The sequence below is a fragment of the Phaenicophaeus curvirostris genome, chromosome Z (genome assembly GCF_032191515.1).
Source record: "Phaenicophaeus curvirostris isolate KB17595 chromosome Z, BPBGC_Pcur_1.0, whole genome shotgun sequence".
Lineage (NCBI taxonomy): Eukaryota > Metazoa > Chordata > Aves > Cuculiformes > Cuculidae > Phaenicophaeus > Phaenicophaeus curvirostris.
Genome location: NC_091431.1, coordinates 52,986,263 through 53,011,155, shown reverse-complemented (window position 1 = coordinate 53,011,155; position 24,893 = coordinate 52,986,263). Strand labels below are relative to the sequence as shown.

Here is a 24,893-nt window from a genome sequence, read left to right as displayed (position 1 = left end):
TGTGTTCATCAAGCCTCGTTCTGTAAAGTCCAAAGCTTTGCCTTAGCTTTGCCTACTCCTAAAAATTTTGTCATTATATTGACATCAACCAAAAACTTACGTTAGCTGTACCTAATACTGTCTGAAAAACCTACCTTATTCATGCTTATCCATAAATAAACTGCAGCAACAGATGGCCAGTGCTTCCAACCTCAGTCACGTAGCTAAGAGTCACAGGATGTGTCATCCTACAGGCAGCAGAAAGCAGAGGGCGGGGGATCTGTGAATGTTACAGAACCAGAGGGTGACATTGACAGCCCCCTCGGGGATTGGCTGTTCTGTGGGATTTCAGCACTAACCCAGTGATAGGGATCTCTGGGAGCTTCTCGTGACTTGCATCCAGGAAGTAGCACCTCTGATGTCAAAGCATATCTGCCCACAGGTGACATGACTTGACATGGACAGAAAACCTGGAGTCTTTCTGGGCTGCATTCCTTTGCAGACCTGTCACCCTGTTACAGTCACTTAAGTGTTTTATGTTTTTGCAATTCTGTTTACATTTGTGCAAGCATGAGCACCTAGTGCTTTCAAAACAATGAAATAAAATGAAACTGTAATTTATATTGTTGCAATAGATTCTTGTGGTCTTCTGTGATGTAGCGGGTGTACAAGTGGAGGCTTGGTACCAGCACTAGGTTACTCTCCTATGTACCAATTGGATATTGTGGCTTAATGGCAGTAGTATTTATCTGTATCTATAACTGAAACAAAACAGAAGAAAAAACAGCTAGCACTTTATTTAGTGCCGCTGGATGATTTGTGGGGGTTTTCTGGATGTACTCGCAATAATATCTGCTACCAAACTCTGATTTTCTTTTCATGAGTGATTGTTGGGAAGAGGCTGAGAACTGCTCTTTCAAAGTTAACAAGTGTGATTCCTATTTAAAAGGAAAAAAACAGCCTACATCTAAGCAGTTAACCCTTGCATTAAAAAGTACGGAGTGTGCTACAGGGAAGGAAGTTCAGTTCTAAGTTCTGGTTCTTGTTTAAACTTCTCATTCACCAAAATACACAGAGATTGAGGAGGAGAGTGTGTTTATGCAAAGATAACGATATATTTTGGCATAAGGGTGTCATAAAACTAAGCAGATGGTCTGTTCTCTGTCTGTATTTGTGGGTGCTCAGAATGTTGTTTAATAGTCAGGTATTTTTCTTCTAGATATGTTTGGTGTTTCTCCTCTGGGAAGTCCTATGTCTCCTCATTCTCTGTCATCTGATCCTTCATCTTCACGAGATTCATCTCCCAGCCGTGATTCATCGATTTCTACTGCAAGTCCTCGTCAACCAATAGTAATTCACAGTCCAGGAAAAAAGTATGGCTTCACCATCCGAGCCATCAGGGTTTATGTGGGTGACAGCGATATCTACACTGTGCACCATATTGTTTGGGTAAGATAATACTGAGTTTTGCTGATACAGAGAATCAGAAAACTGTAATTATGTACTTGCTTTTGGGTTTTGTATTTATGGTGTGTGTTAGTGTTGGTATGTCGTGGAAGTCAGCAGTGTTGTACAAGACTTAAGAAGGCTGATTTCAAAGGCTGACTTTCTTTTGTGCAGAAATGTGCCTTTGAGGATTTTATGACACAGCGTATCTTGAATAAATCGTGTATTTTCATCCTCTGTTCACTACTAGTTTGAGTGAAGTGGGAGAACAGACTAAGGGAGAAGACAACAGGTCTTGCATTTCATTGGTTATCAACCTCCTTAATTGTACAACAAACCATTATTTATGTGAAAATATAGATTTATTTTATAATTGAGTGTGATAACAAATTATATATTTCATATAATTTATATGTAAATAAATATTTGTGCATATGTAAACTAAAATATTTTAACTGCCTTAAAACAATCTTGAAAGATTGATTACAAATATATTGATGCTTTTTAAGTTCTGCACAGCGCTTTCAGGTATGTATTGTAGGTTTTCAAGTAGCAATGCTTCTGATGTGGGAGTGTAGTACTTGTTTTTTATTTGTGTTGTTTGCCTCTTATACCTATTAATCCATCAAGAATGTTGAATCTGGAGAATGGAGTACGTTTTATTGATAATGGAATAAATTAAAAAAATTGGATTTCTTTCCACTGGTGTAGCATCACATCAGTGAAAGGCAGAGAAGGAAATGGTACATTGCAGTAAATTGAAATTGTAGCTTTTCCAAATACTGTAGGGTTTTTTTTTGTTTTGGTTGGTTTTTTTTAGCTCTGTAAGCATGGTAGGTTTCTGTAGGGCCTGCATAGCCACAGAAGCTACATGATTTAAGCTGCCTTCAAAATAATTTGCAATTCAGTCTGTTTTGTTTGTTCATCTCCTTTGTGCTGCACTTTCCTTCTAGCAGCCTGGTGAATTTGAACCAATCACAGCAGTGGTTTAACTATATGGTGGAGTCGATTATTGTCATGATTAGGATAGTGAATGTTATCACAGTCTTAATTACATCAATATTTCTCAGTGTCAGTTGCTAGAAGTCGTCTTCATCATGCATGAAAACTGCCCTGCTGTACAGAGCTTACTTAATGCCTGTGGTAACAAGCACTGTTTCAGTGAGCTTTGAAACCACTCCGGGTCCTGTGTAAATACAAGGTTTGAGTAAGTAGTTGATGGTGAAATGGCTGGTCTGATTTTTTTGTCTCTCCTTCCTTTATATAACTTAATGTCTGTAAGCCCCCTTCATTGCTAACTGGTTTTGTAGAAAATTACTTCAGTAAACAAAGCCTACTGTTCAAAGTATAAAGGTTAAACAGGAGTACATTTTCTAGATATTCTTTTTGTCTCTGATTTTCAGAATGTGGAAGAAGGAGGTGCGGCTTACCAGGCGGGTTTAAAAGCTGGAGACCTGATTACTCATATCAACGGAGAGCCAGTGCATGGTCTTGTTCATACTGAAGTCATTGAGTTGTTGTTAAAGGTAACTCTTGGACACATGGAATACAAAAGCACTTGCTGTCTTCGCTAAGGATTGAGGGGTTATGTTTGTTTCCTTCAGAGATTAGTTATCAGATTTTGTGTTTATTTAAGTACAAACTTTAAACTACTATTACACAAATCTGGAGAAAGGTCAATGGCTTAGTGTATCCTCTGATTTTCATTTCTCTGCAATAAACTGGAACTACTCCTGACATGGCTGAACTATATTCGAGGCACTAACATGGAGAGATGTCTCTGTCTCTCAAAGTATGATATTTTCGATGACTTTCTTGAATTCCCCCATCATTAGCAGGTAATTTGGGCTTTGATAATGATGCTACTGATTATTTTCTCCTTTTAAAGTGAAATCAGTGAGGAAAAATAGAAACAAAGAATATGAAGTACTTTCTTGCCTGCTGTACAGAAACTTGCCTTACATTATCTTAAGGCCCAGAGATTTTTATCTCGTATATAGGCAGGCATGTCCCACAGGGCTTCTTTGCTTAATGAAGTTCTGATCCTTCAGTTGGATTTATATGAATGATCTATCACTTTTTTGTATAATCTGTCACATTTGTGAAGTTTTTCAAGGTCTATCTTACAGTTTATATTATAAAATAATAGTTTTTCCTTAAAACGAACAACAAACCCCAACTTCCTTTTAATGAATGGTAATGTTCTAGCTTTTCCCTGTAGCTCATCGTATTGCAGTTTTTATGTAATCTTTTCAACACAGGTTGACATGGGTCAGAATTATTTTAGACAGCCATATATTTACTTCCTATCTTATTAACAGTTTATGGTGTTACATGCACAGCTTTACCTGTCAAAGGGAGTAATTGATTATAAAATAAGATTGGAAAGCAATTAAGTAATGGGGAAATACAAAGATCTGAGAAAAGATGCAAAGTGCACTTTTCTCTAAGCCTTTATTTTCCTTCTCTGAAGCTAGGAGGAACTTACAAGTTTTCCAGTTTTTCATGAAATGTATAAGAGAAGATCCTGTAATTTTTGATATTTAAGTGTGCAGCTGTTTTCTCTGTGAGATGTCAAGAAAGAGAAACATTACAACCCTGCACACTAAGTACAAGAGTAAACTCAAACCAAGAGATTGTTGTTTATCCAGATGTGCAGTATCATGTATTAGTTTTGGCTACTGGAGTTCCTTTGAAAAGCAATTCACTATTGCAGTATAGAATGCCGGGCAGAAGGTATGGATTTTTTTAAACATAATATAGATATTTTCAGTTAGTTTAATTTATTGGGTTATCTGTTCATGTAAACAGTCCCAAAAGCTTAACCTAATTATATTTGTTATCTCTTTTAAACAAGTTAAAAGGCTTGTTTTAGACTGAAAATTAATATTAACTTTTGCCCTTTATTATGTCATTGTAGCAGTCAGTATCCTGAGATGTCAGTGGCCAGTGAGTGCACTGCTAAGCAGTGACAACTGTTCTTTACAGGAAAATAGGGTGCTTCTGTAGAAGCTTTCATCTTGAAAGTTGCAGTCTTGTCTCAATCCTTGGTCTCTTCCTCTCTAGTGACAATTATTGGAATTTCTCCTTGCCCTGAAACTGGAATGGAGGAAGCTTAGGAAATCTGACGGAATTTGAGAATTAAACAATCATTGTTTATCAAACATACGTTAGCCTGGTGCCTGCACAGGGCTCCCTGCACTGCTAGCTCTTTCTCTGGTGCTGGAGTTCTGTCTTGTCATATTTGTGTTTGTGGTTTAGCTTCAATTTAAAGCAAACACACCCGGTGTTACTCATGCCTATACCTTTCTCCTCCATTTTGGCAGAGTGGTAACAAAGTCTCAGTAACAACAACCCCTTTTGAAAACACTTCCATCAAGACAGGACCTGCCAAGCGAAACAGCTACAGGAGCCGAATGGTCAGGCGCAGTAAGAAAACTAAGAAGAAAGAGAGCTTAGAGAGGTGCGTAAACCTTTTGTTTCATGATTCCTTGTGCATGTGTATACATAACGATTGACTTCATATATTGAAGTTAATGCAGTTATCCCTCATCTTCTCTGTGTTTTTACTTTCTTCTGTGAGATCCTGTGGTTGTTATACGTCCTTCCACTCCTGCTTTGCCTAAACTGGATCTGTTAAAATAATCCCTAAAACTTATGTATGGCACACAGAGATTTTGAGAAGAAAGCGAATAACTCAAGTTGAATCTTAAAGTGGTTTTTTGCTTGTTCAGTTAAACTTCCTGCTCCTAGGTTTGTGGGCACTTCTGGTTTGATGATAAGTTTATGCATGTTTTGTAAATACATCGCTAATACTTTATAAAGATTCCTTAAGTTTTTGTGGGCTTCTAAATTAAGAAATGGAAGATTCGTACTTACAAGGATCTAACCTTTCTTCTGAAATACAGTGAGTAAATTTTAGTACAAAAAGATTTAGTTACAGTATCAATTCCACCACTCTGCAGTGTAGTTTGCTCTCATGTAAACATAGATTTAGTATTTGCTTTTCTGAAGGTAATGAGAGAAGGAAGCATTGACAGCTTGTAAGAACATTGCCTGTAGTAGTAGTATCTTTTGTGCATCTTAACTTTTCTTGTTCTAGGAGAAGATCTCTCTTCAAGAAGCTGGCCAAGCAACCCTCTCCTCTTCTTCACACCAGCAGAAGCTTCTCCTGCCTGAACCGATCACTTTCATCAGGGGAGAGCTTGCCTGGGTCTCCAACCCACAGCTTATCTCCTAGATCACCTACACCAAGCTACCGCTCTACTGATTTCCCATCTGGTGAGTGTGGTGGAGTGAGAGCAGAGGAAAAGGATTTCTAGAGTATTCTTCTTGAGTCCCCCAGATCTGTTACACTCTGCTAAGAGTAGTTAACTCTGACAAGCATAATCACTGAACTGCTGAATTCTCTCTGTAAAAAAAAAAGAAAAAATTCCTGATGTAAAATCAAACATGTTCTCATGATACAGGAGCACCTAAAGGGACCTACTGTCTGCTGGGTTTGTCCCAGAGTTTAAATCCAAGTCCAGTAGCTATACATTGAGGAATAAGTGATCCGGGTTTGGAGTAAAAAGTGGAATCTTGCCTAGGGGAGGCCTAGGGGAGGTGGAAGAGTGAACCTGAGGAAAAAGTTACTACACAATGGAATTGGCATGGGCACTCAAAAATGCAGATTTATTGCTGAAAAGGTTGACTGGATACTGAAATATGCATCTTTCTGTCTCCTTTATCTGTTTTACTTCTATCATGGTTTTAGTGTACTAAAATTGACTACTGTTGTACTATCCCTTGGTGAAGTAAAATTGTTTGGAGAGCCTTGATCATTCCTTTGAAATGGAAGTAAGCATTAGCTATTCTGTTGAAATAGAAGCAATACTTTTAAGGGATGAAGCACTGGAGGAAGAAAGGGAGAAGCAGCAAGGCATTTGGAATAATATAGGGTTTTTCTGCCCAGTTGCTCAGAACCTTCCAAATTTTGGAACATTGTGCTAGCAGATGGGTCATAGGTCTTATGGACCAGTGAAATGTTCTGTGTCTCACCGGGCATTTTGACAAGATTTAAAAAAAATGAAATAATCTTACGTTTGTTTGCTTTGTTTTTTTGTTCTTTTTGTAGGTACTAACTCTTCCCAGAGTAGCTCCCCTAGTTCAAGTGCTCCCAACTCTCCAGCTGGCTCAGGACACATAAGACCCAGCACTCTTCATGGCTTGGGTCCAAAGCTTGGTGGGCAAAGATACAGATCAGGAAGACGCAAATCAGCTGGCAGCATTCCTCTGTCTCCTCTTGCACGGACACCTTCCCCAACACCCCAGCCAACATCCCCTCAGCGATCTCCATCACCTTTGCTAGGACATTCAATTGGAAGTACCAAAATAACTCAGTCTTTTCCTAGCAAAATGCACTCCCCTCCAACTATTGTAAGGCATATTGTTAGGCCAAAGAGTGCAGAGCCACCAAGATCACCACTGTTAAAGAGAGTCCAGTCTGAAGAGAAACTTGCACCCTCTTATGGTAGTGATAAGAAACACTTATGTTCAAGAAAACACAGTCTGGAAGTGACCCAGGAAGAAGTGAATAGAGAATTGTCCCAAAGGGAAGTAACACTTCAGAGCTTGGAGGAAAATGTATGTGATGTGCCATCGCTCACACGAGTCAGACCTGCAGAGCAGGGCTGCTTGAAACGACCCATCTCCCGAAAATTAGGTAGGCAAGAATCAGTTGATGAGCTAGACAGAGAAAAGCTGAAGGTCAAGATAGTTATGAAAAAGCAAGACTTAGCTGAAAAAGTGAATGCTGCTATACATGAACCTGGCAGTGAACCAGAAAATCCCAATACTTCAAGAGTGGAAGAAAGAGACAAAAAAGCCTTCCAGAAGGTGTTAGAAAGATCAAATCAGTTTGAAACAAAAAGTGTTGCATTGGAGACACAGTCAGCTGGTGGCATGCTCAAAGACGCCCTTCAAAAGAATGCAAACTTGAGATCAAATGATAGTGTTGCTTTAGATGCACAGATGTTGTGTCATGGGCCTCCAGCTAATGAACTCATTCATATTTCTTATGACTTCAAAAGAATTTCCCCTCCATGTACACTGCAAGATGTGCTACCTCAGTCCTCTGACAGGATGCTAAATGGAAAGGGAGAAAACATAGACAAAATTGTACCAGCAAAAGAATCTGTTAAATTTGAAAGATTAGACGGTAAACTTGCAAATATTGATTATCTTAGAAAGAAAATGTCCATTGAAGAAAAAGATGACAGTGTTTGTCCAGTACTAAAACCCAAATTGACATCAAATGTTCATGAATGCCTTCAACTTAATACAGGCAGATCCATAAATATACAGCAGGACTCTGCTACAGTTGCTGATGGTAGAGCATTCATTGGAAGTGCACATGCTGCTCAGATTAACTCAGTTTCTTTTGTTCCTCTCAAGACCCTGAATGGACGAGCGGACATGAATGTGGAAAAATCAGCCCTTATTTCCACTGAGGCTCCTGTTAGAAAAAGTCCATCAGAATATAAACTTGATGGGAGATCCGTTTCCTGTTTGAAGCCAATAGAAGGCACGCTAGACATAGCCTTACTTTCTGGACCACAAGTTTCAAAGACTGACCTGCCTTCGTGTGTGCTGCCAGAAGGGCAGAACACCAGTAGTGATGGGGGATCTCCTAAACCCCTGGCACCGCAAGGGAGTGGTGAGAAAGCAGAACTGGCATGTCAGAAAGACCAGTTGTTAAGCTATTCAAAATCTAGTAAAGTCAATGTATCAGAGCCAAGCAAAAGTTCTCCAAATCCACCAGTCATCCCTGTGGCTGCAGAAGTAGTGAGAGAGAAGAAGGTTTCTAGTCCCGCTGCTGAAGGCAATATTTCTGTTACTGAAGCTGTTCAAAGGAAAGGCGCCTCCCCTTCAAAACAGAAGGATAGTTCAGTAGAGGCAAAGTCTTGTGTTATTCAAAGTCAGAGTGTTACAACTACCCAAACATACTCCAAAATTTCTGCTGTCCAAAGCGCTCATGAAAAAGCTGTCGGGAAAGAGAAGCAAATGCAAAAGGAGTTGCCTGCCAAACAGCCAGTAGCCCATAGAAGATGTGAGCCTGTCCCTGCAAAGGTGGAGGTGATCAGGGAGTCATCTCTCAAGGTGTCTGTCTCGGATGTCCTCGTAACGAGCTACTGCAAAAGCAATGAAAAAAGTTGTGCTGATTTTGCCATTCCACCTCAGGTGGAAGGGAAGATAGAAGCAGCTGGCCCAAAGGCACAACTGAAGGATGACAGAGAATCAATGAAACCACTACCCAGAGATAATGGCAGTGTTGCTACCAGTGTTGTGGAAAGGGATATAAACAAGCAGAAAGTTCTCACTGAGACTAAGAAAGGTATTGCAGAATCAAAGAATGAAGCTGCCCTGTCCAAACGGCCTGTGAAAACTTCAACAGATTATGATCCTAAAAATGAGAAGTCTGCACCCATTTCCTCTGTGCAGAAGGAGAATGCCAAAGATTTAGGAAAGAAAGAGCAGAAACAGTTTACTGACATAAGACTTCAGACTACTGAGAGAGCGCAGTCAGGTCAAGTTCCTCAGCAGCAACTTGGTGCTTCAAGTTTCCCTGCTGTGAGAGACACTATAAGCAGAAACTGTGCTGTAGATGTTCACACAGGTGTTCAAGAACATGTGAAGCCTGCTGCCACCAGTGTGGAAAGCAGCAGTAGTAGACACAGGCCTGTCTCTGATATGAGTTCCTCTAAGTCTAAGTACTTGGATAAACAGACACTGTCACAAAAACCATGCACTCCAGCTGTGAAAGAAAAAGAAGGTATTGGTCAGATATCTAGCTGCTCCTGGAAAGAAGGGAAACATGCCAGTAAAAATGTGCTAGATCCACTTCCTTCTGTTCCAAGTTCTTCAAGAAAAATAAACAATGAACATGAGCAAGCTGAAAGGCCCATGAGTTTGGAGCATAGCTCAGTAGCAACTCTCCAAATGAGCAGCATCAATCCTGACACTAAACCCGAATCCTCTGTTGTTGGCCCAGTACTAGCAGCCCCAGAGGCTTCTAAGCAGATGCAGAAGCAACAACCAGCAGGCGTGGGGGGATTTGCTGATCAAAAGCAAATTCACCTCAGTGAAAAACAAACCACGCCTCCGAAGTTTTCCACTGTGAAGGACTGTCTCTTGCTGAGCAAACAGGCAGACAGAAGTCCTAGTAGCCAGATGATCTCTGCAGACAAAAGACCCGAAGGAAAGGTATGCACTGATGCACTTTATGTTCAGCTTGACAGTGGGAAAGTGGAGCATACCCTTTGCCTCACAACCTGTGATGCCAGAGGAAAAGGAGCAGAAAAAGCAACCACAAATGGCAGAAGCTCTCAAGATTCTAAAGGGAAAGGACAAATTAATCAGAAACAGCCAGAGGATGCAAACAAGCAGATTGCAATAAAACACTTGTCAGCTGCTAGTGTGCAGAGTCCTTGTCATATGGCTGCAACACCAGGAAAGCCGCTGAATTTTTCAGCTGATTTATCTGAATGTAGGCAAGAAGTATCTGTTTTGTCCTCAGCAAAGAGTGATACATCTTCAGCAAAGGTTAGAGCAGCCACATCTGAGCTTCCTGCAACCTGCAAGGAAGCAAACAAGAAGAGCACCTCTTCTGCAGGGAGCAGCAAACCAGAAATGACTAAAAGTGTTTCACTGATGGCCTTGCACAGTGCTGCTGTTGTAGTAGAAGCCCACCACCCTGCTTCAAGTCTCGGAGGGAAATCTGGAAATCAAGAAAAGTCTCTTGTTAACACTGTGGATGTAAAGGGAAAAGATGCTGTTCAGGTTCAGCAGTCCGCTTCAAGGAAACAGAATGTAGGTAAAGATTTATCCAGGCCAGCAAGCACACCTGACCGCCCTAATGCACTTTCTAACGACAAAGATTCAGCTCGCCAGCGGCGAGGAAAGGAAGCTTCACGGAGCAGTCCTCACAAAAAATCCTATTGACTGTAAGACCTGGCAGGTGTGAGTTCAAGACTAACTGAAACAATGACAATACATTTGACTGCCTTTAAACCAGCACTGTGTCGTGTCTTTGTGCGGCAAAGCTTTCATGTCACTGGAGAAAGATAATAGGGGATATATTAAAAAAAAGAACTTTTTTCAAAATGCCTTCCCAATCATAACCGGTAAAACTGTTACCATATAGTATTTGTACAAAAATACCTTTACAGCTGACAGCTGTCGAAGAAATATTTCCTTTGTAAATAACTAGCAATGTGTTTGGGGTTTGAATGTAGCATATATACTTTGCTGCTGAATGTTGTTTACTCTTCCCTTTTTTAAGATAGTTGCTTTGCTACTTATTTGCCATACTCAAATATAAAACCAAATTATTAGAACTCAGACCTGGCATGGACATGCAGAAATATTGGTCTGACTGCAAAACAAAAACAGGCCACATTTTTACTTACTAAAATACCTAGCTACAGATTAAGAAACACTAGTTCAGAATAAATACGGTGACTTGTTGTGAGTTTTTACATGTATTTTTAATAATCCAGTTTTGATAGTACTGTACCTGGCTGGCTGCTTCACCAGATCTAACACAAGACCTAACTGTATCTCCCTAGCGCACAAAGCCTGCCTCTTAGAGTAGGTGTTGTTAATGCTACTGGAGGACCACTTGGTTATCAGGGCGTCCCAGTAAGAGTCGTGTTCTCTGGTGAAATGGTGGTTCTCATCTTGTCTGTTGCGAAGTGTGTTCTGTGACCTTCATGTCAGGCAAGACTGAGACTGAAGCACACACAGTGTGCATTGTTTTTGCTGCAATCCTCTCTTTACTTCCTTGAGCTTTTTCAATTTCAGGCCCTTACAGTGTGAGGCACAAGTATAAGCACATGACTTGCAGTACTAGTTTGTTCGTCCCTATTTTTTAATACATTTAGACAATAGGAATCGTCATGGCATATAGGTCTGCATAATTACCTTCATCCAGCCATAGTTTTTTTTTTTAATATTATGACAAGTAACGTAAAAAGGAAAAAAAGCAGTTTCAGTATCTTACCTTCAAAAAAAGTTCAGGACATCCGATACATTTTAATACATAGCTGGGGCCTTATGTTGTAGACTTAACTTGCTGTTTTTAGCAAGTAATTCTGAGTTTCACATTTATTTCTAAATGCATTGAGTAGCTCCATACATTTCATAACATAATCTTATTATTTGTATGCAAAAAAAGAAGTAAATACTGTAACTATAAAAGAAGTTTTTGTAACAAAGGAACCTGTTGGAGCTATTTGGTGCTAGAATGTGACTGTCTTTTTACTTTTGCTAAGCCTTATTTAAATTTTGTATACTGTGGAACATGTAGACTTTGGTCATTTTAGTAGTGTGGAGGTATTTTAGTTTTGAAGGATGAAAGGTAAAATTTAAACATGTACAGAAGCACTACAAAGTACCCTTACAGATGCGTGTTTTTTAATGATGGGGATCAATAGAATGCTGGTTTTGCTTATTTCTGTTATATGTACCCACAGTAGAGCTAGGCCCCTGTTTCACCAGAGCTTACAGATTGTCTCTTTTTGTCTCAAAAGCTAGAAAATTGTTCATAAAAGCACAGTGTAATCTTGACTTGGAGGTTGATGTAACAGACAGTGGGCAGAATTAATTTCCCTCTAGTGAAAACTTTATTGTACTGATTAGTTGAGTTGGATTATAGCAAACTTGTCCTGGAAAGATAATACCACAAGTCGTTCTCATTTTTCATGTGGCACTAGAACATTCATATTGCCTTTAATGTGTTCACAGAGGAGCTAGTGAGCAATGGATAGTATTTTTTGAGCAGTTTTAAGGATAAAATGGTCTCAACATTTGCAGTTCATCTGTGCTTTGGCAGTTACTACAAATGAACGCTAATGCACTTCAAAATAACATTTCTGTCTGGGAGGTATTTCCTGGTTTACAGTCTTCTGAATTTTTTCAGCTATCCTCTTGTTTCCTTTAAATTACATCTAGCTATTTGTTTACAGTAGGATTTCCTGTATGTTTTGCGAAGTTCATTATCACTTCTGACAAACAAGTTCTTTGCATTTTGAAAGTGTAATAGTGCTCAAGCTTGTGTTTATGTAGTTAGTACCTGTTTGTTGGTGTTTACCTTATTAGTGAGCTGTTTGGGATTCTCCTGCCTGTGTGCTACTTGGTCAGTCTATCTGATTGTAGATCTGATGTGTTCTTCTGTAGACTCCCTGCTTGTAAGTTCCTCAGCTCACAGATGAGAAAAAAAAAAAAAAGAAGAAAAAAAGAAGAAATTGTTACGGTTTGTGCAATAAAGTGTTTGCAGTCTTATTTTCTCTAAGAAACTCCTTATGGATGTTATAATTGTTGTATATTGAACACGGTTATTTATACTTATGCAGTTGCATACAGTTGAAATAAAAGTTCAGCATGAAATACTGTTGTGTTAGCATTTTCCCTTGAACTGCTGTCATTCCAGTAACTTACGGCACTAAAGGCAGGCAGGCTTTTACATCTTATATGTGGTCAACTCCATGCACCCCTTTTAGGGACCTGGTAGCCGGGGGTTTTGCTTGGGTAAATGCAGTTTAATAAGGAAAGAGAAGAGATCTGCATAGCTGCTTATCTTGTCTCAGGCAGTGGGTGGAATCACTGCACTGCTACTGTGTAGATCGGCATCAGGTGGTGGGGGACACCCTGATGGTACCCTGACTGGTAGCTAACCACAGGGGGAGGCTGTAACATGATGTTTCAATATTGCTTCTAAACCATGTATCACCCTTCCTTACAATAGGTAAGCATGTGTTTGTGTGCTTTCCTTCAAAATACCCAATCTTTATTGTTTTTTTATTTATTTCTACTACCTTTTCAGCTTTACCAAATCCCTGTAGCGTAAGTGCAATGTTTTCTTCAGTTTTGAAGTCTCTACCCCTTGAACATAATAGAACTATGTTTTTCTCAGAAGATAAAATAGTTGTGCTGATCTACACAAGGGAGATGGAGCATAGCCCCTTAGTATCCAATGGCCTCTTATGAAAGAAAATTCTTTTTTTGCAGAAGGAGAAACAGAGCAGGACTATTGCTCACCTGATTTTCATCTTTACTCTTTTTGCAGAGGAGTGGCATCTGTACTCTTCTGTTGCTGGAAGCTTTGCACAGCTGAATGTCATGTGCTAGTAACAGTGGCCACCTGGGGACTATTTTTGTTCACCTTTTACTATTACATTGTTTACTCTGTTTTTCCTCTGTACAAGACCAGGTTTGGCAATGTTTACAGCATCATTTCTGCTGCTTTGCTCTCTGAGACGGCTAGATGAGGGGAAGCTGCAGCTCATGCTTAACTCTTCGAACTTGCTGCAACCCAGCAGAAGAGTCAGTCTGCAAAATCAGTGCACTGGCATGGGGTATAATGAGGTGGGGAGAGGGAGAGCAGGTTCCAGCAGCTAAAGGAAAGGAAATTACTCGAGTTGAGGATTGGCTCTGGGTCTAGCTGCCCTGCCTGCTGGGGTGTCTCTCGTTATGGACAACAGCAGTCAACCTTCCCTAGCGAGGTCTGTAAACCTGGATCTCCATAGTGTTTGAGGTCAGAGGAACAGGGTGTTGTAAGGTGTTTACATTGAGGAATCAGTCTCATTTGCTGGAAAAGACCTTTAAGATCAAGTCAAACTGTAAAACTAACACTGCCATGTCCACCACTAAACCATGCCCTCAAGCACCACAACTACGTATCCTTTAAATACCTGCAGGGATGGTGACTGGTGACTAATATCCCATCTACATCTCCCCTGGTGCGACTTGAGGCCATTTTCTCTCATCCCCTCACTAGTGACTTGGGTGAAGAGACCAGCATCCACCTCGCCATAATCTCCTTTCAGGTAAGTGAAGGGAGCAGTAAGGTCTCTTCTCAGCCTCCTCCAGCTTAAATAACCCCAGTTTCTTCAACTGCTCTTCATTACTCCTGTGTTCCAGGCCCTCCACCAGCTTTGTTGCCCTTCTCTGGTCATGCTCCAGCAACTCAAATGTCTTTCTTGTACTGAGGGATCCAAAACTAAACACAGGATTTGAGGTGTGGCCTCACCAGTGCTGGGTACAAGGGGGTACGTTCTCTTCCCTACTCCTGCTGGCCACACCATTTCTGATATAAGCCAGGATGCTGTTGGTCTACTTGGCCACCTGGGCACACCGCTGGCTCACATTCAGCCAACTATCGACCAACACCCCCACGTCCTTTTCTGATGGACAGATTTCCTGCCACTAGCCTGTATGGGGCTGTTGTGACCCAAGTGCAGGACCTGATACTCAGCTTTCTTGAACTTCATGTAATTGGCTTCAGCCCATCAATCCAGCCTGTCCAGATCCCTCAGCAGAGCCGTCCTTCCCTCAAACAGATCAACTCTCCCACCCAATTTGGTGTCATCTGCAAACTTACTGAGGGAGCACTCAATCGCCTCATCCAGACCATTGATAAAGATGTTAAACAGAACTGCCCCCAACACTGAACCCTGGGGAGCACCCCTTGTGAGCAGCTGCCAACTGCATCTAACTCCATTCACCACAACTCTCTGGGCTTGGCCCTAGTCAATGTTTTATTGAGGGAAGAGCGCTCCTGTCTAAGCCATGAGCAGCCAGTTTCTCCAGGAGAATGCTGTGCAAAACTGTGTCAAAGGCTTTACTAAAGTCTAGGCAGACGACATCCATAACCTTTCCCTCATCCATTAGGTGGGTCACCTTGTCATAGAAGCAGATCAGGTTAGTCAAGCAGGACCTGTCTTTCTAAAACCTGTGCTGACTGGGCCTGATCACCTGGTTATCCTGTACACGCTGTGTGATGCTACTCAAGATGATCTGCTCCATAACTTTCCCTGGCACTGAGGTCAGAGTGACAGGCCTGTAGTTCCCCAGATCTTCCTTCTGGCCCTTCCTGCAGGTGTGTTGTGCTTGCTAATCTCTGGTCAAGTGTGATCTCCCTGGTTAGCCAGGACTGCTGATAAATGATTGAAAGTGGCTTAGTGAGCTCATCTGCCAGTTCACTCAGTACTCTCAGGTGGATCCCATCTGATGCCATAGATTTGTACATGTCTATGTGGAGTAGCAAGTTGGTAACCATTTGGGCATGGATTATGGGGCCTCAATTCTGTTCCCCATCCCTGCCTTCCAGCGCAGGTGGCTGGTTACCCAGAGAACAACTGGTCTTACTATTAAAGACTGAGGTGAAGGAAACATTAAATACTTCAGCCTTTCCCTCATCCATTGTCACTAAGTTTCCTCCCACATCCAACAAAGGCTGGAGATTCTCCTTAGCGCTCCTTTTGCTGCCAATATATTTATAGAAAGAGTCTTAATTGTCCTTTAACTCAATAGTCAGATTAAGCTCTAGTTGGGCTTTGGCCCTTCGTATTTTCTGGCTGTATAACCTCTCAACATCCTTCTACTCCTCCTGAGTGGCCTGCTTCTTTTCCCCAAAGGCCACAAAGTTTCCTTTTTTAAAAGAGTTCCATTCAGAGCTTTCAGTTCAGCTACTCTGGTCTTCTTCCCTCCCAACTTTTCTTCTGGCACATGGGGGCAGCCTGCTCTTGCTCCTTTAAGACTTTCTCCTTGAACAATGTTTGGCCCTCCTGGGCTCCTTTGCTCTTCAGGACTATCTTCCAAGGACCTCTCTTGACCAGTCTCCTAAACAGACCAAGGTCTGGCCCCTAGAATTCCAAGGTGGCAGTTCTGCTGATCCTTCTCCTCACTTCTCCAAGAATCAGAAGTTCCATTGTTCCATGACCATGATGCTGAAGATGGCATCCAACCATCACATCACTGACAAGTCCTCCCTTCATGAAGAAGTCCAGAGGGGCACCTTCCCTTGTAGGCTCATTCACCAGCTTGTGTCAGGAAGTTATCCTCCACACACTCCAGAAGCCTCCTAGACTGTTTCCTCCTTGCTGTATCGTACATCTGATAAGGTTGGAGTCCCTGACGAGGACAAGGACTGGTGATCATGAGGTTTCTCCCAGCTGCTTATAGAATAATATGTCTGTCTCTTCATCCTGGTTGGGTAGTCTTGTAACAGGCTCCCACTGTGATATCGATCTCATTGGCCTTCCCTCATAAACACTCAACCCATCATTAAGCTCTAGGCAATCCGAATGCTCCCTGACATACAGGGCTACCACACTACCTCTCAATTCCTTCCCTATCCCTTTTGAAGAGTTTGTAGCCATCCATTGCAGCACTTCAGCAGTGCAAGACAGCCCATCATGTTTCCATGATGACAACTATGTTGTAGCTTTCCTGCTGCACTATGATTTTCAACTCCTCTCCTGGTTCTTGTCCATGCTGCATGCACTGGTGTGCATGTCACCTTCTTAGAGGAACAGCCCTTGATTCCTTTGAGGTGTGTCACTGGTGTTTCCCTCTTGGTTCCTGTTACCTCAGTAGCCCCTGGCTTGTCTCTGTACAATTTCAGTTGTGCTCCAGTGTACCTAGCATTTCTCAGACAGGCAGAATGAGGGTCCTTACTAGCACCCTCTCATTCTAACCTTGCTATGTCCCCCCTCTGCCTGATATTATCCTCCTCCCCCTTCAAGTCTGGGTTAAAGCCCTGTCAATAAACCCTGCAAGCTCCTGAGCAAAGATCCCCTTTTCTGTTTCCCCATCTCAGTAAGCCTGTTACACTGAGGAAGTCATGTCTATACAGGGTTGGCCCATTTAATTAAAGCACTAGTGCCATAAATTGCGCTGTGGTTACACAGGACAAATGAGTAGGCACGTCAGGCTCCCATCAGAACCTTGGTCAAATGCACGTACTCTGTCTTGCCACTGGCTCTACTTACTTGTGGTGGCAGAAGGAGGGATATAGTCATTCAGTAAAACTAATAAATATATGGGTCTTTCTTTCCCCTCGAGCTGTTGTGTATCCTTTTGAAGCAAAGAACATAGCCCAACTCTAATTTTGCCCCGGCAAGGCACACACCAGAAGGGATGTGAAGTGGCTGTTAGCAGCAGGAACACTTGCTGGAAATGGTTGCTGCTCCCCGCTGTGCTGCCCACTTTGCAGCCTCTAGTTTTCCTTCCTGGGCTACTCTTGGAGGCAACTGTCAGCTCCAGGCTGGCCCAGGAAAGTCTCTTAGCTGTTGGCATTTGTTTTCTGCCCTGTTCAAGCACGTGTAGAGCCAAGCACCTGCACATTCTTGGTCAAATCTACAGGTTTTGTGGTTCAATTTGAAATTGTTGCTAGTCTCTGCTAAATGTGGAATCCAGTTAACAGTCCCAGATCAGGTCCGCCCTGGGGCCAGAGATGGACTGGCAGAGGTTCAGTGGCCAGGAGCTTTCTATGGATCAAAAACATTTCAAAGAAATCAGAGAGATTATAAAGGCTATTTCTGTCAGTTCTGCAGGAGCATATCTTTTATGACTGTCACTCTTGTGCCTGTCCTACACAGAATTTTTTTCTTTCAGCAGAGCAGGGTATGTTGCTGCCAGCTCTTAAACTACACCGTTTTTCAAGTGCGTTTGATAGAGGGTGAGGGTTTGGTTGGTAGTTTTTTATTGTGGTATTTTGTTTGTTTGCTTGTTTGTTTTCTAGTGAGTGGTGGTGGTTTGGTTTTCCCTTTTTTGAGAGAGAACAACGTTTGCATTTTGGTCCTTGGATATTCCCTTTTCAGGTGCCTTAGTAGCTGGGTCACCAGTGCTAAAATTGAATTGACTTGAAGTGAGATTTCTCATTAACAGAAGTTATTAATGTTCAAGGCTCAGGTCATAGTTTATTTTTCCCGTTCTCAAATACTTTTTTTGTGTTATTTTTACAAAATGTGTAAGACAAGTAGAGGGGGTATTGCAAAAGTTAAGAAAATTCAGGTCATAAATGAAAACAGTAAATTATGTTTCATTTTAATACAATTGCTATGCATCTTTCCTATTTCTTGATTGTAAACTTATATTTGCTGGTAATTTCGTTTAAAATAGCGAGCCCCCCAGATGAAAATGGAACCACAAGATGAAATAGCCAGGACCGTGACAATGATTCCTGCCACGCTGATCCCACAGGAGAGCGAGATGATGGCCAGTTGAGATCCAGCTAGTGATTTGGGTTCAGAACATCTTGTTCCTTCAGGATCTTCAATTTTATCCAGATTCTGCTTGTACCAGGTGATTAAACCAATATTGAGGCATGTGCAATCCAGAGGGTTGTAACTTAAATTGATTATGTAGTGGCCAGTGAGAGATGCCAGCTCATCACGTGGTACAATACGAATGCTGTTGTGGGCAAAATTGAGATAGATGCTCTTGAGGTTTGAAAACGCATCTGTGCTGATTGCACTAAGTTTGTTGTGGCTCAGATCTACATGCCGTAACTTCCTGAGGCTGTGAAATGCTTGCTGACCTATTGCTGTCAGTCCACAGGATGATAAAATTAGTATCTCTAAATTGGGTAGCTCTTGGAACAGTTTGTCCTTTGGCATGATCCCTGACTCAAAGTTATTTTGACTAAGGTCTAGGAGCCTGAGGTTTTCCAGGCCTTGAAAGAGATGCTGAAGGCTAATATTAATGTGGGTGGAGGAGAGATTCAGCACTTGCAAGAGATGCAAATTTCGGAAAGGACCCTGTGAAGTGTTGATATGAAGAGGAGTGAAAGCTAGGTCCAGCAGCTCCAGGTTAGCACTATCCCTAATGAGCACATCTGGGAGGTGGAGCTTTGTGTTGTGGCTGAGATTCAGATACTGAAGACTGCTCAAACCTCTCAGTGCTTTGTCACAGCAGTCGAAGCTTTCAACACGACTCTTACTCAAATCAAGATGTTGAAGCTTTGCCAGTTTCTCCAAACAGCCATAGCCCAGCTGCAGGACCTCCAAATTCCCCTTGATGTTGAGGTGGGTGAGGGAGGGGAAGGCAGCAGAGCTTATATTGCAGAGGTGCTTGAAGGAATTTGCATTGACAACTAACTCTACAAGCAAGCTCATGCCACTGATGCCAGGGGGCAACATGCTGAGGTGGGTGTGAGTTAGGTCCAGCTTTCGGAGCTTGGTCAAACACTGAAACGTGGTGGCATTTAGATTTCTGAAGTGCCGTAGTTGCAAATAGAGATCTGTGACAGAGATATTACAGAGGCCTTGTAAAACATCTGGGCTTATGTAGATCTTTTCCATCATGTGAAACGTTCCCAACCAAAGGGTCTCAACTGTGGAATTCTGTATTCCTGCCAGGACCCCAGGGATGTCAGTGCAGCCCCCAAAGTCCAAACTGTAGAAATGGGACTGGAAAGCTCCAGGTTCAATGTTTAAAACATCATTGCCTTTAAAGATGAGAGTTATATTATTGGTCTTCTGCAGAACGTGGACATCATCTGTCGTGATTGCTTTTATGTTGTTCATTTGAAAGTCAAGGTATTTGAGGTTTTGAGTTGGAAAATTGGGAGGGAGCTGCAATGAAGAGATGTGATTGCTGCCCAGGATGAAGATTTCCAAGCTGTCCAGATTTGTCATTGGAATAAAGGATATACTGGTTATTCCTGTCTGCGTTAAGACAAGTTGTCTCAGGGACTGAGGGCCAGCAAATGCTGTGTCAGACAGAAACATGAGCAAGTTTCCAGTCAGCACAATTGTCTTCAGCTGCTTGTTGTTGTGAAAGGCACCGTCGTACACCCAGTTGATCTGACACCTTGAGAAAGCAACAGAAACCAGCATCAGTGGCCTGTCATGCAAAACACTTAGTGTATATGATAACCCAAACTGCACTTCCCTGGAAGAACTCATGATCCATTGCCTTCACCAGGATAAAAGTGTCATTCTTTTCTAGTGATGCACACCCGGTATTTGTAAGCTTACATTGAAATATAAGGTCCTGGTGAAAACAAAAACCTGCCCTGAAATGATGGTTGTGTGGAGGCATTTGTAGAAGTGAAGGAGGGAGGAGATTTATAGCATCAGGCTTAATACAGTGAAAATCTCTTTTCCTACAGAAAAAGATGGGCGGTTACCAGGACCAAACCTATCTTTCTCTAGGGTTTAGGGAAAAATATAGAATCATAGAATAACCAGGTTGGAAGAGACCCACTGGATCATCGAGTCCAATAGAGTCTTCGTAGAAGAATGACTAAAAGGATTGCCTTAGTGACTGTGCTGTCACTGCTGTCTTAGCAGCAGTAATATATGGAAACTCCATTTTCTGTCTACTGTCCTGCAAATTATCATTGCCAGAGGAGAAGCATAAATAATGCCAAAGAGTATCAATCTCTGTTTAGCAAAATACTTCGCAACTGTCTGCAACTGCTACTGTTGGTTTCATTATGAAGGCAGGGAGATGCTCATCTGGTGTGCTCAAAGCCAGCCTCAGGCAGATGGTTTGACCAATCTGGTGTGCAGAACTGATGATGTTCTTCCTTACCTTGTTAAATCCAAGTAGAGAAGAGACTTCAGCCTAGAGAATGTTGAATTCTGGAGGGCAGGGAGCATGTTGAAGCTGAAGTCAAGGATCTCAGTTGTAACAGGTAGTTTTTCAGGAAGCTCCTTCAGTCCTAAACCGTCACAGCTATAACTTTTATTTACAATAATCTGTGGAAAGCATACAGTGAAACTGCAAGAGGTACGTACTTTGAATATTAATAGGAAGTTATCATATTAAAAAAAAAACAGACAACAAAAAAACAAACCAACCAACAGAATTCTTAATTATTCACAGATGTAGCAGCCAGAATCCTAGGAAGCTTTGGTGAAGGCTTCTGATGCACAGCCCTGAGGTTTTGTGGAATGTATTTTTAAAATTAATGCCTTGAATCTCTCTTCTGCTAATCTAAAGTGTATCTCAGCTGTAGCATTTTCTTATCAAAGTTAGAATATATGAAGATTGTTTACTCTTCTGGATGGATTATTAACCCCAAAGAAATAATCCCCATGAGGTAGTTTTAAATTCTGAATTTCATGAGTCTTGTAACAAAGCTTAGTTTAAGAGAAGTCTTAAGAAAACCTTATGGAGAGGAGATAAAAAAGAGCAGGTCTGGGAATTTTTCTAGAAACAATATGTCCAATTAATTGGATTTGAACTGCAGTTATGTACTAGATTAAGAAGATGGTAGAAAGAGTTTTTTTCAGGCTAGCCAAAGATCATATGATATGCTGTTTCTCTAAAATTTCCACAAAGGCTTTTCAGTGTAACTGAAGTAGAGAAGTCTACTGTATGTATACCAGAGAAATTCATTAACCTGTTCTTGCCTGGTGATTGCATGGAAGTCAACCAGAGCCTAGGACTATGTCATTCAGGGAAACTCTGTCCCAGGATAGCCTGCCACACTGCTCACGGCAGTGGGGATATTCAGAGCATTGCCCTTGTCCCAGCTGCCAGAGAGTGATAGGGTGCAAGAGAGTCAGTGGAGAGCCACCTGTGTCCTTACCCAGCCCTGCTGAAGAAAGACCTGGGTGGCTATAGGACCAGCCTGGGTGGGTTGAGGTCCCTTGGACTACATGGGAGTTACAGCTTTGGAAACATCCTGCCACGAAGCTCAGAGATGTTCTGCTTGCAGGGAAGGAAACGCTTATATTGCACAGTCTGACCATTTTAGTGAGGTTTGAAGCTATTCTATTGCCAATGGAAAGCAAGCAGATATGACGGGATGTCCAGTGAGAAATGCACTGGAGCCTAGCGTCTGTGGTGAGCAGAGGTGTGCGCCATGTGGGGCAGGAGCACGTGGCTCACCAGGGTTTCATTGAGGTGCACATGCATGGGCCCTGGGGAAGGGTGCATGAGCTTCAAGTCTTTCTGTCAGCGTGGGATTGTGAGTGAGACCAAATCACAGCTATCTGTGGCTTAGGAGAGGCAGGTGGGAGGTGGGTGCACTTGGTAACATCACTGGAAGGGAAAGAGCACCATTTGTTTCAACCCACAAGCTGGACACGCTGAACAATTTTTTCCTTTTCTACAGACGCGAGTCTGGAGGGTGCTGGGGAGCGCACCACGGGCCTGTGCCAGTGCAGGTGGTGCAGCCTGGTTGTCATGGGCAGACGTGCTAGTAGGGAATGGAAAGGGACTATCACAATTAAATACCCCACGTGGGTGGGGAGTGTGGCACCTATCTGTGCTGGGGCCCAGCTGGAGCTTGATGTATGACATGTAGGCACTTGGCACGACCTGGGGGAAGAAAGACAGGCTAGTACCCACTATAGCATGGGGGCTTTGCTCCAGCCTAGAAACACCAAAATAATACAGCATGGATAACTATAGAAATGGCAAAATACAGACTTAGAAAAGCCACTGCTTCCAAAACTGATAAGCAAAGAAGAACCTGTGGAGCTAACTACTGTGATGTGCAGTTTAGACAGATGAAAAATGTTTAGCTGTCACTATAAATGAGAACAGTGTCTGTGTTTTGCCATTCAAATAAAATTGAAAGCAAGTTCTCTCTCTGCTTCAGTGCATGGAAGAGCTCTTGGAGGGAGCTGAGGAGCAACCATCCCCTGGAGAATCCCACTACGCTATACAGGGTGCCTGGAGATTTGTACATTTCATTCAGTGAAGAATGTGCTATTGGCCCTAGCTGTGTAGGGCTGGATTTCCATGGTGCTTCTTCCCTGAATCAAAATCCTTGCTCTTTTTTCCCCTTGTCTCCCCCTTAAACAAAAAAGAACAACCTATCCAAACAAACACTCGCAAATTATAGGTTAGACTTTCTTCCTGCCCATGGAAAACCCCTGGTACTCTCTTATCATTCTCATGTGGTATCTCACATCAATCAAACAGCAAATAGAGACACCATCATTCCACCTCTATGTACAAATTCCTGCTTGGAGAGCACAAGCATAAGGGACTAAATCTGTCCTCTGTCTAGCTCTGATATCTGCTGAACACCCCTGTGAAATTTCATCTCCCTTTGAGCCCTCTTGGGAGGTGAAGCATGGTGCTGTTTTGACAGGCTTCCAAAGTCCCCAGCAGTGGTAAGAGAGCATAAAGTTGCATGGATGTAAGAAGGAGGAGGAGGGACAGTGACCGATGTCCCTGGGCACATCTCAATACACCCACCTTGTATCTCTAATAAAGGCCTTCAGAGCTGCCTGAAAGAAGCCCCTTGGGAACCGAAAGCAGCTAGACGTTAGCAAGTAAATATTCACCAGATACTAGTCCTTCACACACAAAGTTCCTGTATCTCTAGAGGGACCGGCAGCTGTCACTCACCTCTGTACACATGGTCTCTGCAGCACTGGATGCTTTGCAGCTAATGCAGACAAGTGTAAAAATCAACAGGTGTAGATCCCAGGCCATTATGGAGTGAGGCAGGTTGCTAAAATGGATGATCTTGTGCTATTTTCTCTTAATGAAGGCAAGACAGGGCAGCAAAGATCAAACGAACTGCATGTGTTGGCTGGAATGAGGCTGTAAAGAAATGCTTGCTTAGAGTGAGAAAAACAGTAGTTTTGGAGTGAAAGAGGAACTTCTCTAATAGTCAAATGACTATGCACTGCTGTTATTCTGTGGCAGAAGATTTTTAAAAATTGGAAGTGAGGGAAATTGGTCTTTCTACTTGTACCACTAAGTATGGGGGAGTTAGTTCAGCATGAAATAGGAGGTAGAGTGAGAAAACAACAGCGGAGTCTGCAATGCCCCACCAAACAAAAATTTAACCCAACGGAAAAACTGAATCAAACAAAATCTGTATCAAACACATCACTTGTGGAAGTTACAAGAACTTGTAAAACAACTGAAGTACAGACACAAGGTCTGTGCCTAAATTGCTGCAAAAAGGATCACAATGTGAAACATGCTCCTCTCATTACAAACAGTAAAGCTGAAAAGCAATCGTTTAATCTGAAAATGAAAACTTTTCCTCTTGTATTTAGATTAGAGGTAATGATAAGTTCTCTGAAGGGGTACAGTACTTCCAACCCTCTCAAAAATGGGCAACTGCAGGTGGAAGTGTCTCTTACATGCTGCCTGGGACTGCAGTGAGTGCTGACTCTAGCCAGCCAGCTCAAACTGTCTTCTCCTTTCTTAAGTGGCCAAGATATTAGCTTGGTAACTGTGTTTTCAGCAGGCTTAACTGTCTCCTTTTCTTCACCACCTAGTAGAGAAAGGCATGATGAAAACGTACTGAATTCAGCAAGTGCTCCCCAGCAGGATGGGGAGAGGCCAGGTGGGCTGAACTGCAGAGCTGATCCAGCCCCAGTAACTTGATCGGATTGGTGAAGCTTCCAGCAATCAAGATGCCATCTGGAGAGCACCAAGCCCAACACACAAGACGATGGAGGCATCTGGAGTTCTCTGGTGCCAAGGACATGCATAAAATCAACAACTGTAGTTCTTGAAACGGTGTATGGTAGCTGGAGCTGATGCACCTCTCAGGTTTTACCTGAGCTGTGCTGTGCTCATTCCTGCAGGGGAGAAAGGAGTGATCAGCATGGCAGGAGCAAAGCTTAAAACCCAGTTCAGAGCCAACTCTTTTGCATTTTCTCCTAAACGTCTTGAGTGGGCTGCTGCAGCTGCTGGGCATGGAGAGGGGACAGCAT

General features: G+C 42.3%; 2 protein-coding genes across 13 annotated transcripts in view; one reads left to right on the top strand and one right to left on the bottom strand.

Moving 5' to 3' along the window:
• The window catches only part of MAST4 (microtubule associated serine/threonine kinase family member 4), a 269,856-nt gene extending 257,004 nt beyond the window's left edge, over positions 1-12,852 (top strand). For all 11 annotated transcript variants that reach the window (XM_069880703.1, XM_069880710.1, XM_069880713.1 and 8 more), the window contains 5 exons: positions 1,199-1,428; positions 2,829-2,951; positions 4,752-4,888; positions 5,528-5,706; positions 6,542-12,852. In XM_069880703.1, the coding sequence (XP_069736804.1) occupies positions 1,199-1,428; positions 2,829-2,951; positions 4,752-4,888; positions 5,528-5,706; positions 6,542-10,407 (4,535 nt within the window). In that variant the 3' untranslated portion in view covers positions 10,408-12,852. The remainder of the gene's footprint in view (positions 1-1,198; positions 1,429-2,828; positions 2,952-4,751; positions 4,889-5,527; positions 5,707-6,541) is intronic.
• A 5,232-nt stretch (positions 12,853-18,084) lies between these two features.
• CD180 (CD180 molecule) lies at positions 18,085-23,776 on the bottom strand. 2 transcript variants are annotated; one of them, XM_069880028.1, is made up of 3 exons: positions 23,566-23,776; positions 20,788-20,954; positions 18,085-20,061 (listed from the first exon to the last, which is right to left on the bottom strand). In XM_069880028.1, the coding sequence occupies exons 1-3, from the start codon at positions 23,650-23,652 to the stop codon at positions 18,339-18,341; spliced, it is 1,977 nt and encodes a 658-aa protein (XP_069736129.1). In that variant the 5' UTR covers positions 23,653-23,776; the 3' UTR covers positions 18,085-18,338. The 2 variants fall into 2 exon arrangements, with proteins under 2 accessions (XP_069736129.1, XP_069736130.1); XM_069880029.1 differs by lacking the exon at positions 20,788-20,954 and having other exon boundaries at positions 18,095-20,061; positions 23,566-23,709.
• Positions 23,777-24,893: the final 1,117 nt, after the last annotated feature.

Excerpts from the sequence above, each read along its gene's own strand:
- CD180 (XM_069880028.1), bottom strand. The coding sequence starts at position 23,652 with ATGGCCTGGGATCTACACCTGTTGATTTTTACACTTGTCTGCATTAGC. Across the intron at positions 20,955-23,565 it reads CAGAGACCATGTGTACAGAG|ATTATTGTAAATAAAAGTTA; the intron begins GTGAGTGACAGC and ends TGCTTTCCACAG. Across the intron at positions 20,062-20,787 it reads CTCTACTTGGATTTAACAAG|GTGTCAGATCAACTGGGTGT; the intron begins GTAAGGAAGAAC and ends TGCTTTCTCAAG.